At 41.0% G+C, this 16,726-nt stretch overlaps 1 protein-coding gene across 1 annotated transcript in view; it reads left to right on the forward strand.

Moving 5' to 3' along the window:
• naf1 (nuclear assembly factor 1 ribonucleoprotein) overlaps nucleotides 1-13,205 on the forward strand; it is a 160,879-nt gene extending 147,674 nt beyond the window's left edge. The window contains exons 8-9 of the mRNA XM_033018250.1: nucleotides 3,147-3,240; nucleotides 11,162-13,205. Coding sequence (XP_032874141.1) covers nucleotides 3,147-3,240; nucleotides 11,162-11,706 — 639 coding nt within the window. The 3' untranslated portion in view covers nucleotides 11,707-13,205. The remainder of the gene's footprint in view (nucleotides 1-3,146; nucleotides 3,241-11,161) is intronic.
• The last annotated feature ends 3,521 nt before the right edge of the window (nucleotides 13,206-16,726 follow it).

The following is a 16,726-nucleotide window of genomic DNA, read 5'->3' on the forward strand; positions in this document are numbered from 1 at the left end:
CAACAACCATTTAAATTTTTTATTTTTTTTTATTAGAAGTACAATAAGTTACAGTAATACACACCACATATATCTTATTACATTTGTTGTACCCCTTCATTTTTTGAGCTTTAAGAAAGATAGAAATAAAAGAAGTAAGGAAAGTGAGAAAGAGTCGTGAAAGTGCAGAAAAGTGTTGGAAAAAGAAAGCCCATAAGAGAGATAGTTAGAGAAGAAAATTAAGAAATAGACCCTAGTACAACCATTTAATAATCGCCATTTTACTCAGTTATTTCTCTCATACAAAACATAAAGCAGGTAACTCAGTGGGTAAAGCAGCTTCTCTGGAGGGCATGGTTAGGCGATGTTTTGAATTGGGACCCTTCAAAATACATCACACTTTTTTCTGTCAAAATTATCAGAGATATAAATCTTAATGATGAAAGAAAGAACGCGCACTTATCTTGTCAAGTCCAAAAAACTTGAAAATGCAGTCAGAAGAAGGATTCAATCCAAAACAATGCATGTTCTTTGGAGATGCTGCATGACTCGCTGCGTTACTCCACCACTTTGTGTTTTAATTAGGATTCCAGCACCTGTAATTCCTTATGTCTCCAGTTATTCATCTCACCTGAAGGATAACAACATGTAGTATTCACACATGACTGTGTCATCTTGGAATTGTCACACTGTGATCCCATAACGGTAAAATTGTGTTGTTGCCTGTTCTACATTGAACTTAATATTAATGGTGTCTGAAACCAACCACATACAGTGCCCTACATAACAGACATTAGACAATAGGTGCAGGAGTAAGCCATTCGGCCCTTCGAGCCAGAATGGCTGTGCTGGCTCGAAGGGCCAAAAGGCCTACTCCTGCACCTATTGTCTATTACGGGTTGGATTGACATATTTGTTGTACTGCTGCATGTATGTAAGAACAGCATCTCATATTTTCCTTGGGCAGCTTGCAACCCAGGGGTATAGTCATTGATTTCTCTAACTTCAAGTAACCCCTGCATTCCCCCTCTCTCCATCCCTCCCCCACCCAAGTCACAGCAGCTTTCATTCTCACCTAGCTACAGCTAACATTGGCCTGTTTTCTTTATAATTGTTACTTTTCTGCAAATCTTTCATTAATCTGTTCGTTATCTCTCTACACCATCATCATCTATATCTCTCGTTTTCCTTTCCCGTGACTTTCAGTCTGAAGAAGGATGGCGACCTGAAACCTCACCCATTCCTTCTCTCCAGCGAATGCTGCCTGTCCCGCCAAGTTACGCCAGCATTTTGTGTCTATATTCGCAATAACCAAATGTCTGTTTTATAAGGGAATATTTACTATTATTGGAAAAGTTATTTTTTCCTTGGAGGAGGAAAATGATTTTGTTCACAGTATAACATTGGGAGGAACCTTTAGCAACATGTGTTTGAGCAACACTTTTATTTCTCAATAAAGCTCATAACACCTGTCTTGAGATGTTCCATGTTAACAGAATGAACAAAATTGGTCTCTTGTATATATATTTTTGAATCCAGAATAGAGGACGTTATATTACTAAGCACATAATTGTTTTCTTATCGAACATAGAGTACAACATGGGAACAGGTCCTTTGGCCCACAACATCTGTGTCGAACATGATGCAAAGACCATCTCTGAGCTGCTTGTACATGATCCGTATTCAACCATACCTTTCATATCCTGTCTAAAAGCTTCTTACATACCACTACCATATCTGCATCCTCCAGTGTCTCCAGCAGCACATAAGTGACATTTACCACCCTCTGTGTAAAAAAAGTTGCCACATCTCCTTTAAAAGCTATGGCAACTTTTGTTTATGGTAACTAATTTGAACAGATAGTAGCTTAATTGAAATTTGTTTTATCGTAAATATTCAAATGGTGGTGTACCTTTCATGAATTAAATAGTTTCCAAATAACGAAGGGCTGCTTTGAGTGATGCATAGAAACATAGAAAATAGGTGCAGGAGGAGGCCATTCGGCCCTTCGAGCCAGCACCGCCATTCATTCATATTGATCATGGCTGATCGTCCCCTATCAGTAACCCGTGCCTGCCTTCTCCCCAGATCCCTTGACTCCACTAGCCCCTAGAGCTCTATCTAACGCTCTCTTAAATCCATCCAGTGATTTGGCCTCCACTGCCCTCTGTGGCAGGGAATTCCATAAATTCACAACTCTCTGGGTGAAAAAGTTTTTTCTCACCTCAGTCTTAAATGGCCTCCCCTTTATTCTAAGACTGTGGCCCCTGGTTCTGGACTCGCCCAACATTGGGAACATTTTTCCTGCATCTAGCTTGTCCAGTCCTTTTATAATTTTATATATTTCTATAAAATCCCCCCCTCATCCTTCTAAACTCCAGTGAATACAAGCCTAGTCTTTTCAATCTTTCCTCATATGACAGTCCCGCCATCCCAGGGATCAATCTCGTGAACCTACGCTGCACCTACCTAATGCTTTGGAACAATTGTTTTTGAAAGAAAGAGACGTCACAAATTTCTTCAGTTGATCCCTTGTAGGTAGTGGGTAACAAAAGTCCTCAGGGAACATCCATATGATATTTACCTGGATGAGTCATGGGCAAACTTTGTTTCCACTATGAATTCATAAATATCTATTCCTACCAGCAGCAGCTTTCTAGCTAACTGAAATCCAAATCTTGATTGAATGTTGTTTTATAATCTATGAAGGTACATCATTGTACATGTAGTGAAGGTTATATCTGTGAACCATTTTGCCAGGCAACTTGTTAAACAATGTTTGTGAAAATGCAGGGAACCAACTGTCTACAAATATATACTTATAATCATCTAAGCCTTAGCTCTTAACTCTGACTATTGCACCCAAGGGATTTTAGTTGTATATGTTGATAGAAAATAAATTTAATTTCAGTTGTGATAATACTATAATGAATCTAAATTTCAAATATATGGGATTTTGTTCACATAAATACCCTTCCCTATACCTAATATTCTTGAACTTAGCATTCAAGGGCAGTAATGCCCTTAAAAGGATGTTAAGGGGATTATAAATAACACAGATGTCTCATTTAAAGCCATGTGTGGTTGATTACGGACTTTCTAAGTGTGACAGGAAGGCATGAAATGTAAGAATTAATTATAAAACAAACAATTATGGTCTTTAATAGGCTCTGGATTTCAGTGATGATGACAAAGAAAAAGAGGCAAAGCAAAGGAAGAAGAAGAAACCACAGAATCATGGAGATAAAAACACTCGAGCTGGTGAGTCATTGTAGTCGTTGTTTATTTGTGAGGGATTTAACTCGAATCCCCTGCAAATCAAAGTTCAAATTAAAGATATCATGTGCTGTAAAATAAGGATCTCTTGTCAATAAGGATATTGTTTACAGTTATTTAATTTTAATTGTGGAAAACAAATATACATCTGTTATAGCGTAATCAGATTATCTTTCACAGTAATGGTTATTTCATCTTGCAGCTAGGCAATTTCCAGAAGTGTTTTGTGGCCCATCAGCAATACCAGGCTTTTGCATCCTCTTTCTTTTCCAGCAGAGGACTGAAAAATATGTGCACAGTTTGAATTTTAAGCATGGCAAAGCAAAAATAGCAGCAAAAGCAATTTGTACTTTAGTTGATGAAGCACTCCTCCAGAATTGTCAGCTGAATTTCAGAACTGCACCGAGAAAGAAAACCAAAATAGTTCTGAAGTGTTTAACCCGCATTTGATGGTTGCCATTTTGGCACGGTCATGAACAGTTTTGTCTCGTGAGAATATGAGGACATGTCTATAGATGTCATTTGCACAGCCTTCTGGAAATCGTATCACAAGTTACCTGCAAGAAACTTAACAGAATTGAGACAATGCACTGATTAACTTAGTTGAAGAATTGGTTCAGAGCTAGGAACAAATTATAAGGATCGTAGGCCTATATGTGACCAGTGATCATAACTAGTGCTTGCTTTCCCAGTGCACATATAACATATTTAAATGGAAGAACTAGAGAGCAGTTTGTCAAAATCTGTCAGTACAGTTAATAGCACATGTTATAGACTAGAGTTGTAAAGAGACATTGAGAGACTGCATGAGCAGAATTGTGGCATATGCATTTCAATTAGGGGAAATGTCAGATATCCACTTCAGAAGTAAAAGCTAGTTTGGGGCTGCTTTCTAAATGGCAAAAAACTGTGGAGAAACTGAGATTTAAATGTTCCAAATAAAGAAATTATTAAAAATAAATGCGTAGAAGCAGCTATCATCCATTTTACCAGATGTTAAGAGCAGTGTTGGTTTGAGATGCAGTTACATTTTGCTTTAAGTCCCCACAGAACAGTTTGGAATCACAGGCCAGCTGTTTGGTTCACTTGGAACAGTTTTAATGATGAACAGCATTTCTAATCAAATTCCCCAAAATCTTCAATATCTTCCGAACCCATGTTTACCACTCTTGGTCTAAAATTAACAATTGACCCAGCAATTATTGGTTTTATTGATCATAGGTTGGACAAATACATTCTCACATGTAACTGCCAAGTGGTTAAGTTGGCAGAAGGAAACATATTGTTCTTGGATAATTGAAATGATAAACAAGTGCAATTTCAAAAATTCTCCCTTCTCTGAAGGATCACACTCACACACTAAGGATAAACAAACAGTTTATTGAGCTTCAATTATAATCCATCACAAAATAGCGAAAACAGGATTTCTCTCACAATATCTATGCCTTACTTTAGGGGCAAGTGAACGTCTCAGTAAATGTTTTAAAAGATCCGCCCAGTCGGTTGTCCAATAACAGGGGGACAGCGTACACAAAGCCGACTCCTTCGTGTTTAGCGTGCTAGCCTTGGGATAGGTCAATGACTGGGATCCCAAGCAATCACGAGGGAACACGATACATGAATGAAAGAGTGTGCTGATGGTTTTCTGGAAGGTAGTCACTTTTGTGATATCTTCACTTCCATACACAAAAATAGCTTCTTCTCACGAGCGGTAGCTCTACTTAACAGCCGCACTACACTATCTCATTCTGGTCTGTAAGCCAAACACTTATGGACTGTTCAAATGCACTTTAGATATCTTGATGTGCAATATATATCAAAGCTGCCCCATTGTTACTCTTGCACTTTATTTTTTACATTTTTAAACTATGATGGGTTTTTTATTGTCTGCTGTATATTGTGTACACAATACTTCAAATGTGACCTAACCCAAGTCTTATAAAGCTGCAACATGATTTCCCCACATTCTCCCCGCATTTTCCATCAATTCACCTCAGATTCTACCACTCAATTACATATTGGAAGCATTTTACAATGGCATATTACTCTACCAACCTATGAAATGGGCAGTTACAAAGCATATCACATTTATAGTACACTAGACCAAGTGCAGACCCATTGGGTCTGCTCCGCAATGCAATATTCCACCACTCACCCGTTCCCCCAACGCAACCCGTTCCCCCAACGCAATATTCCACCACTCACGCATAGCCCCCAACTGCGCAGGCGCGGCTCATTTCTCCTCATCCCCAGCACTCACTCCTCTTCACCCTCCCTCTTCAATCCCTAGAGAGGGAGGGGGTAGAGAGGGAGGGGTGCTAGAGAGGGAGGGGGTAGAGAGGGAGGGGTGCTAGAGGGGGAGGGGGGTAGAGAGGGAGGGGGAGGGGTAGAGAAGGAGTGGGTGGAGGGGAGGGGATAGAAGGAGGGTAGTAGAGAGGGAGGGGAGGGGGGTAGAGAGGGGGAGGGGCAGGGGAGGGGCTAGTGTAGAGGCGAGAGAGGGAGGGGGGTAGAGAGAGTGGGAGTGAGGATAGATAGGGAGGGGGTAGAGAGGGGGAGGGGGGCGAGAGAGGGAGGGGGCGAGAGAAGTATAGATGTGGCAACTACCCTCCCTACCCCCTCCTCTCCCTCAATCCCCCCCCACTCTCCCTCCTCACCTTCCCAGGATCTTTCCCCTCCCCTCCCCCTCTTTCCCTCTCCTTTCCCCTACCACCGCCGCGGACCCTTCGTCGCGACGCCTCACCGCTGCAGTCTTGATGTCTCCTTCACTGCTGCAGTCTCGATGCCTCCTTGATTGCCGCGTAAAACCCCAGCCTGGGCATCGCAGGGAAGAAGGCCGGGTCTGAAAAATTGGAATGTTAATTTTAATGTGGCCCTCCCCCTGATGTCACTGGTGGCTGCCCACTCCCCCTTTGTGATGTCACTCGAAGCGGTTTGAAGGAGGCTAGCCGTATAAAAAGTTGGTTTTCGCTATTTTTAAAACGCTATAACTTGTGAAATATAGCATGAAATGTGAAGTGAAACAGTTTATTTTGTCAACGGGGTTAATGTAATTAATAATCTGAAAATGTCTGTGCTAGCACGTGGCGTTTTAATGAGGGTAGAAAGACACATGGGCATACACGCGCGCACACACACGTATACATACATACAAGATGAGACTCGTAATAAGTACTAGACCAAGTGCAGACCCGTTGGGTCTGCTCCCCCAATGCACCCGTTCCCTAGCCGTTGCCCTCACGGGAGGTGTAGTCCTCCAACTCAAGCCGTTCCCGAACGTAAGTGAAGCTGATCACCGCTAGCCGAGCCATTGTGATGTCATCAGTTGAAGCTGGCTGTTTTTAATTCAGTCATTTGATTTTTTTTAAACTTTTAATCAGTAATGAGTCGAGAATAAGTTGAGAAATAAAGCATGAAATGTTCAGTGAAGGTGGCCTGCCTCGAGGGGAAAAATGTCAATCAGAATATGTAAAAATGTAATCGTTACCGTGTAGTGTTTTTGCGGAGATGTATAGACAACCACATATACACACTTCCAAGATCAGACTTTTCTATGATGATTTATTTTCCTGAGAAGCAGTATTCTCAATATTTTACTTGGTAAACTAATATGTCCCAGTAAAAGTGATGCTGTTGTAAGGTTAAAGGATAGTAGCTACACATCTAGTGTGTGGGTGTCTTCATTTTCTACCAGGTGCAATAGATTGGCTTGTTATACAAAATTATTATTGTTTATTAATTGTTTCTGCTGTATTTTGTGTAACATTTGTGTAACATTTGCAAATGCAAAATCAGACAAAATAATGGTAGGATAATGTTCCCAGCTATATTCCACCATACTCTACTCATGGCGGCGCGACTCTTGTCAGCAGCGGCCTCTGCAGTCCGTCTGTCTTTTTTTATTGTTTTCTGTCTTGTTCTATGTAGTTTTTATTGTTTTTTTTGTCGGGGTATGTGTGTGGGGGTGGGGTGGGGTGGGGGAACTTTAAGGCCTTTCCCCTGCACGGGAGACCCGACCTTTTCTTTGTCGGGTCTCCGTTGTCGTTGGGGCTGCAACGTGGAGCGGCCTCCAACAGGAACGACCTGGGGCTCCAGTCGCGGAGCTGCGGATTTACTCACCATCACGGAGCTGGCCGAGTCCGGAGTGGGTGGAGCTGTGGTGGACGCTGCTGTGACCCGACACCCGGAGATTCGGAAGCTCCTACCGCAGGTCTGTGGACGGTAATGCCGGGAGCCCGCGGGTCCCTGCTGGGAGACCGCTTTTCGGGGTTTCCGCAACGGCGACTTCTCCCGCCCGAGTTGCGGGGTTGAAGATTACCTGGAGCGGGGCCTTACATCACCGCCCCGCGCGGCTTGGAATGGCTGCGGGACTTTGTGAGCGCCCGCCGGGGCTCCAACACCAAGAGCCCGCCGGGGCTCCAACACCAAGACCCGGTGCGCGGCCTTGCATCACCCGGGGTGGCTTTAATGGCTGCGGGACATTTAACATCGCCCGCCGGGGGCTTTGACTCTGTCTTTGACTCTGACATGGGGGGGAGAGGGGAGTGCAGGGGAGAGATATGTTTAAGTTTTGCCTTCCATCACAGTGAGTCCACATGTTTATGTGAATTGAATTGTGTTGGTGTGTGTCTTGGTTCTTTTTTTTTTGTATGGCTGCAGAAACCAAATTTCGTTTGAACCTCATGTGAGGTTCAAATGATAATAAAAGGTATTGTATTGTATTGTATTGTATTGTATACTTCCAGTTTTCATATTAAAAAGCACAGGAAATTAACGGATTAATTGCTCTTTATAAACTGTTGAATTCTTCAGCACTTACTGCAAATTTCATTTTAATTACATTGTACTGCTACCAACACACTAGCTCAAATCTGTTACATACCCATATCTCTACTTAATTATTTTCATTTTGGAAATTCAAACTGCTTTAATGTAATTCCCATTTTTAGTAATTATGCTGAAGAGGTTGAGTAACTGGTTACATTTTGGATGTCAAATTTGATAAGTTGTGTATTTGAAAAATTTATTGCTGCATATCTAAAATGAAATTGTGAATCACTAGATATACTCAGCATGTCGGGCCGCATCAATGAAAAGAGGAACAAAACTGGGAAAGAGAGCTGTAGGGAAGGGCGGGGGGTGGAATGGGGGAATTTGTCTTCTTTGATATGGTAAAAATGGGAAGGCAATGGGAAAAAGCTGTAAACCAGAAGAGACTGCAACTGGAATCTGGAAAAATAAACTGTTGGAATAACTCAGAAGGTCAGGCAGTACATGTGAAGGGAAATGGACTGTAGATGTTTCTCCCAACAGTTTCTTTTAAGATGTAAACAAGGATTTCTGGTCAATGAGTAAATGGGGAAGTTAGAGATGAGGTCGTGGACAATGGAATGTAGCCGTGTAAAATGCAGAGCAGAAAGATGTTGTTGACCTAATGTTGTAGAATTCTGTATTGAGTCCTGAAGCCAGCAGCGTGGCCATTCAAAAGATGATGTGCTGTTCCTCAAGCTTCAGCAGGCCTCATTGTAACAACACAGGAGGTTATGCACCAGTATCAGAGTGGGCTTGCAATGGAGAATTAAAGTTCTAGGCAATATAAAGTCTAGAGCCACCCATGTAGACTAAATGCAGTTTCTCTGCAAAGCAGTCACCCCGTCTGTGTACGGTTTCTCCATTGTAATTACTGAATATAGATTGGAAGAAATGCAAGAAAATTGTTGCTTTCACCTGCAAAGATGGTTTGGAAGGGAAGAGGTGAAGAGACGAAGGTGCTGTGTCACCTACAGTTGTAAGAAAAAGTGGTGTTAGAAACAGTGGAATCACAAATCCTGCGAAATGTTGACAGTTAAGGATGTGGGAAAATGTACTTACTTCTGGAATTGGTGCTTCCCCTCAACCAAAGTTAACAGAACCCATGACCACATATCATCCATTTGCCATGCCTCGGTTCTCTGGGTTAGAACAAGAATATGGTTTCCATTGTCCTTACCTTCCACCTCGTCAGCCTCCACACCACCTCCGCACAATTTACACCATTCTGCACAATTTACACCATTTTCAAAGAGTTTCTCTCTTCCTCTCTTCCACTTTTAACCTAGTCCCATTGAGGTTTTATGTCACTAACTTACTAACTATTAAAATAGGAAATTGTAAATGCACGACAGATTGGTGGACATCTGGAAAATGAGAAAGATTGACAATGTTTTAAATCCTTTGGTACGACCATTCAGTTTCACCATATGAATTGATTGAACCTATAATGTCAATTGAGCTACCATCACACACAATGATATTATTTTATGTTTTGCATTTTTTAAAACACTAATCCTTTGATGGCTTCTCGATTGCAAATGTTTCCAAAGGGACAAATAAAATGTTTTGCATTAGGTACATTCAATTTCATTTGGCAAGGTGATTTTATCCGTGTGCAGCCAAACAGAAATTAACTAAAACCTGCCCATTATTTAGGTAGTATAATTAAACTTGAATTTCATGAACTGAGAAACCAATGAAAGCTCTGTACTAGCCTTGTATCAATCACTGATACTCAATTCCCTAATGCGATTATACTCTGACATTTTGTGAGCCAATTACTTCATACAATTAGTCAATATTTTTTTTAAAAGTTATAATGAGTTGATTATAATCAACTCAAGTTCATTAAGAACTTAAAAATTCCACATGAGAAAAATCTCTGAAATAGGCAGGCAAAAAGGCAAAATGAAATTACAAAAAAGGCACAAAAGGCATTTATTGACAAAAAGGCATAAAAAGGCATGTATTTCCACCACCAAAATATGGTTAAAAATGATCATTATAAAGGTATACTTCATTATTGCCTGGTTGCAAATAACTACTAGCATTTTTTTCAAATTATTTGGTGTTAAACTATGCCGTCTATCAGACGGAATATGCTTCAGTTGTGAAAAACTTCTTTCTACCCCAGCTGAGGTCACTGGTGCATTCCTGAAACAAGCTACAAACTCTACATTCATGTTGATATCTTGTGCATTACAACTACCTTTGAGAAATTTAGCTACGTTTTGTATTTCATCATGATCTTTGTTAGCTAAAATCCCCCTCTCACATTTTCCTTGTATGTCTTTACCTACATCACCAGGAAATTTAAGTACAAAGTACAGCGAGTGAAGATGTAAACAATTGAGCAATAGTTGTGCTTTTTTGAGTTCTACAATACTTCCAATGTCAAGAAATACTCCTATGATGGTTGACCTGCCTCCAGAATCTAAGGTTGGAAATCATTGCGGAGATAGGGCACAGTGTTCACAAGCTTTGCTCAGTCCTCAAAATCTTAAACTTTTGCCGCACTGTTTTCAGGGGATTAAAACAAATGTTTGTTCCTAAAGTAAAAGTTGGAAAGGGAGAATCCCGCTTGGCGATTGGGCTAGGCTACTTCATTTATAAAAAGGTGGGATAGAAGAGTGCTCTCCAATAATGTAGGAGTCTATAGCTGACAATGTTGTCCAGTTGTAGTCCTGGTCTTTAGTATTTACAGTAACACAATAGATTTAGCTGGTGTTTGAAAATTTATATTAACGGGTGATTTTTTGACAATGAACAGAGGGAACTATATTGTTCTGTTGAGTAGCTGTGGCTAGTGAATTATGTCATAAATCATAGGACAATAATGTGTACCAAAATAGATTAGAGCAATAAAATTAGAGAAAAAGAAGATTTTGATCTCGTACATTAGTTATTCTCTAATGGATTCGTATTGAGTTGAAAATATTGAAATGCTTGAAGAATATTTGGACAGTTTTTATTTTTTATACACTTTGATTTTTATCTCTTGGCCCAATTTTTCATATTACTACAATTCATTTCTAACAATTCATCATGCTGTAAGTCGTAATTGCTAATAAATTTACATCATTGATCTTTATTGCAGGTGGAAAAGAAGATGGTCAGGTATCACAACAAGCACGTGTTAAGTCAATACGTGGGAGAGGGTTTCACCACAATCCTGGCCGAGGATTTGACCCCTATTCTTCAGCCAGGTTTGAAAACCCAGCAAATTATGGATTTCCTCAGCCAAGTGGATCCTATAATCCACCATTTAACCAGAGGCCACCTGGTGCACCACCAAGCTTGCACCCAGCTAACAGCACAATGCATTCGCAACCAGCAATGCACAACCCAATGATGTCTTATCAGTATTCTCCTTCATTTTGGCCTCCTATGTGCAATGATTTACCACCCTTTCTATCCCCTCCTCCTCCTCCGCCGCCACCACCACCACATATCCCCCCTCCTCCTCCTTCTTTTCCCCCTCACCCAATCAGCTGGCCAGAATCAAATGTAAGGCATCCTCCTTGTTTCCCAAATTCCTCCTTCTCTTGCTATCCCAATGCTTCTCCCTCGCGGATGCCAAATTCTCAGTTCTCACCGCGGCTACCTCCACAAGGACAGCCAGATTACAGACCACCCTATTAGAACCACGTCTGCGTTATGCCTCCATTGTATGACGACAATCATCACTCAGCGAGGAAACTAGGGCAAGTGAGTGTGAATTCTTTAAACATTGAATAGCATTTGATAGATGGAAGTGAATAATAATGCGACTTGTGGTTTCCAAATCTATATCTATTTAAAAGTGTGGTTGTACTAACATGGGAATGGTATCATTTAGTGGTCGCTGTGATCATAATCCATCGTGACCTGCTGGCCATTTTATCCAATCAAAATCCTGAACTCAACTAAAACACAACAGGGCAGCACTGTGGCATAGCTGGTAGAACTGCTGCCTTGCAACACAGAGTCCTGGGTTTGATCCTGACCTTGGGTACTGTCAGCCGGGTTTCCTTCAGGTACTCCGATTTCCTTCCACACCCCAAAGGAGTGCGGCTTTGTAGGTTAATTGGCGAATGTAAATTGTCTCCAGTGTATGTAGGGAGTGGATGAAAAAATGGGATAGCATGGAACTAGTGTGAACAAGTGATCAATGGTCGGCATGGACTCGTAGAAACAGAAACATAGAAAAATAGGTGCAGGAGTAGGTCATTCGGCCCTTCGAGCCAGCACTGCCATTCAATATGATCATGGCTGACCATCTAAAATTAGTACCCCGTTCCTGCTTTTTCCCCCATATCCCTTGTTTCCTTTAGCCCTAAGAGCTAAATCTAACTCCCTCTTGAAAACATCCAGTGAATTGGCCTCCACTGCCTTCTGTGACAGAAAATTCCACAGATTCACAACTCTCTGAGTGAAACTCAGTGGGCTGAAGGGCCTGATTCCATGCTGTATCTCTAAACTAATTTTGGTCATATTAAAGACTGAATTTCAGTTTTCTAAACTGTTGAGGTATAAGCAATGTTTGTTCCAAGCAATCACCTTTATTTGGAAATGGTTTTCATTGCTCTGCAAAACAAGCATAAGCAAATTACGAACCCAATTATCCTTGTTTATAAAATCAATGTAAAATAAATCTCAAAACATTTGAAGTCCGGTTTCACCACCTTCTTACCTGGACTTATTATTTGTATTCTGTATTTTGTAAATATAATGGTTCTGGTTCTGTTGTTAAATTTGTGATCTGTAATATAATTAGACCTTCCATCTGTAATAATAAACCTAATATCCAGAAAATAATTGGCAGATTTGTAATCAAAAATGTCTCAATTCTGAAGAACAGTCCAGCTACTTTATTTTTTATATTATGAAGCTAATCCTTGTTCAGTCTTTGTCTTTTTACATGCAAGTTTAGAAGGATTTGAATTAAAGATTAAATTCAGTTTGTAACCTTCATTAAACCCATTACATTTTCATTTATTTTGTGCTATAGCAATAAATTCACTTCATTCTGATGTATATTTTTGTATTTGCTTTTCATTAGGAAGTAATTCTAATATCTGATTCTGTGCATGAATTGTAGAGAATTCATTGATTAATAACGTGTAAAATTCAGACAAAATAAAATGTTCTTTGGTAATTTACATATGCTTGTTTGTTGTGTCATGTTCTCAGATGGAACTATTAACATTGGCATAGTCCAGATAATTACGCGGTTCCCCAATCCTAGAATTTTTGGTTATATCAGTGAGAAATTGAGTAAAATCTGAGCATTATGCTCACAGCCTGCAAAGCAATCTAAGTGAAGTCCTCCAGTGGTTCAGCGGGTATGTGCACTGCTTAGTGATTTTTAAGCAGCACAAAAACAAGGATCATATATTTAACCCCATGGGGTGGTGGTCTACTTCAGAACTGTTGCTGCATTACCCAACTGTCATTCTAAGAAAGCTCATGACTTCCAATGGCCTAACCATTGATATATCTACATGTTTTGACCAGACCCATCATTTATTTATTTGCCAAAAAATACTCCACAATTTGAGATTTGTAATAGAAAAAAATTCACATGTGGTTAAAGAGTACATTGTCAGATTTTAATAAAGGCCATGTTTATACATTTTGGTTTCACCATGTAGAAATTACAGCAGTGTTTATACATAGTCCCCCCCCATTTCAGGGCACCATAATGTTTGGGACACAGCAGTGTCATATAAATGAAAGTAGTCATGTTTAGTATTTTGTTGCATATCCTTTGCATGCAATGACTGCTTGAAGTCTGTGATTTATGGACATCACCAGTTGCTGGGTGTCTTCTCTGATGATGCTATGCCAGGCCTGTATTGCAGCCATGTTTAGCTTAAGGTACACAAAAATGCTGGAGAAACTCAGTGGGTGCAGCAGCATCTATGGAGCGAAGCAAATAGGCAACGTTTTGGGCCGAAACCCTTCTTCAGACCCTTCTTCAAATCAGTTTAGCTTAAGCTTGTTTAGGGGGCAACTCCCCCTTCAGCAAATAAAAGGCATGCTTAACTGGGTTTCATAGATGAGGTAATATTCTTTGGATCTTGGGCAGTTCCTTCTCTCCTCCATACTTTGCTCTTGCCATCACTCTGATATTTTAATCTTTGTCTCATCAGCCATGATCACAATGAATGGCAGTGCTGGCTCGAATGGCCTCCTCCTGCACCTATTTTCTATGTTTCTATCTGCCCACAAGACCTTTTTCCAGAACTGTGGTTGCTCTTTTGAGTGCCTCTTGGCAAACCAACCTGGCCATCCTATTTTTTTGCAGCTAACTGGTGGTTTGCATCTTGTAGTGTAGCCTCTGTATTTCTGTTCATGAAGTCTTCTGCGGACAGTGGTCATTGACAAATCCACAACTGAAGTGTTTTTGATCTGTCGGACAGGTGTTTGGGGATTGTTCTTTATTATAGAGAGAATTCTTCTGTCATCAGCTGTGGAGGTCTTCCTTGGCCTGCCAGTCCCTTTGTGATTAGTAAGCTCACCAGTGCTCTTTCTTCTTAATGATGTTCCATGCAGTTGATTTTGGGAAGCCTAAGGTTTGGCTGATGTCTCTAACAGTTTTATTCTTGTTTCTCCGTCTCATAATGGCTTCTTTGACTTTCATTGGCACAACTTTGGTCCTCATGTTGATAAACAGTAATAAAAGTTTCCAAAGGTGATGGAAAGACTGGAGGAAAGACTAGGTGCTGAGAGCTCTCTTATACCTGCATTAGGGCAGCAATTAAACACACCTGAGCAATTACAAGCACCTGTGAAGCCATGTGTCCCAAACATTATGGTGCCCTGAAATGGGGGGACTATGTATAAACGCTGCCCCCTCCAATTAAATCCAAGTCCAATTAAAGATAGTCCAAGCTTCTCCCACTCTAGTTGGTGAGAGGATGATTCAGTTACCTGATAAAAGCTAAGAAGAAACTCTCCCTGAATCAGGAGGTGTGCATTTTCACACTTCTGTACCTCTCGCCTGATGGGAAAGGGGAGAAGAGGGAGTGACCGGGATGAGACTGGTCCTTGATTACGCTAGTGGCCTTGCCGAGGCAGCGTGAAGTGCAGCTGGAGTCAATGGAAGGGAGGTTGGTTTGCGAGATGGTCTGGGCTGCGTCCACAACTCTGCAATTTCTTGCGGCCCTGGATGGAGCTGTTTCCAAACCATGCTGTGATGCATTCTGATAAAATGCTTTCTGCGGCGCATCTGTAGAAGTTGTTGGGGACATGCCGAACTTCCTAAGCTTCTAAGGAAGCAGTGGCATTTTGGTGTTTTCTTGGCCGTTGCTTCGATATGTCTGGTCTAGGACAAGTTCCTAACAACATTGACAGTACCTTACTCAAGGCTGTATACCCCACCCAGTTCCTTTGCTGCTTCCTCACCCTGTCTTGGCTAACCTTTCTTGGAGAATACCATTAATGTCGTCTGATTGGAAAATTAGCTGGGGTCCCTCTATTGACTACTGGTCAGTATCCACTGATAGGAAGTGTACCTATGAAGAAAAATCAGTCGAGGAATCACTAGGTCAAAAATTCTTCCTGCATCAAAAAAAAGGTTATTGGGCCACTTTTCTGTAATGCTGCTATGTAAGCATATCCGCATCCCCTCTGCTCCCAAAATAGGGTGTGATTGGAGACTGAGGAAATGTGAACAGGAATCATTGACATGAATTTCCCTTTGTCGAAGTCTCTAACTGTAATAGAACTGAAGGACTCGAATCATTAACCATCAGCAGTAGGTGAGATGTGTCTCAGTCAAAGGCTATGATCACATCTCCAAAGTTTAGAGAGAGAGTTAGATTTAGCTCTTAGGGCTAAGATACGGGGAAAAAGCCAGAACGGGGTACTTTTGGATGAACTTCTTCTTCTTGCATATGGCGTGCACAGCCTAAAGTTGTAGGACAACTTGTTCTATTTGTTATTATTTGATTGTGCACACCTGGTTGATTGCATTCATTGAAACAGGGCGGACCACGTGAAGGTTGCAATGTTCCACCCCATTTTGGATGATCAGCCATGATCATATTGAATGGCGGTGCTGGCTCAAAGGGCCGAATGGCCTACTCCTGCAATATTTTCTATGTTTGTTGGCACAACAAGGTTTATATACACAGAGTACGACTCATGTGATGTACGAAGGTCAATTAGTTAAATGATGATGTAGAAAGGCTAATTAGTTCATTGGTGATGTTCAAAGGTTAATTAGTTCAATGTGTTGATCATCAGGTTTGCCCCCCGGCTAGGTGTGTGTCAAGTATCTCATTCGGCTTTGTGACACTGCAGCTTTACTTCTACACCCCTCCCTGCAAAGCTAGCTTTGAAAATTCCATTTCCAGCCTTCTTCATTCAATGCTATTACTTTCCTCTCTGTTGTAGCCTCTGCACTTCCACAACAACTGATTTGCAACTAATCTGCCGACTGTCTTTAATTCTTATTGACATATCTTCTTCTTCTTGCGTATGGCATGCACAGCCTAAAGTTGTAGGACAACTTGTTCTATTTGATCTTATTTGATTGTGCACGGCAGGTTGATTGCATTTGTCGAAACAGGGCAGACCACTTGAAGGTTGCAATCTCCCACCCCATTGACATATCAATCTCTGTGATTAGTCTTGGTGAAAATGAAGTTGAAATACTATATTGCCTCTGCCAAAA

This window comes from Amblyraja radiata, chromosome 1 (genome assembly GCF_010909765.2).
Source record: "Amblyraja radiata isolate CabotCenter1 chromosome 1, sAmbRad1.1.pri, whole genome shotgun sequence".
Lineage (NCBI taxonomy): Eukaryota > Metazoa > Chordata > Chondrichthyes > Rajiformes > Rajidae > Amblyraja > Amblyraja radiata.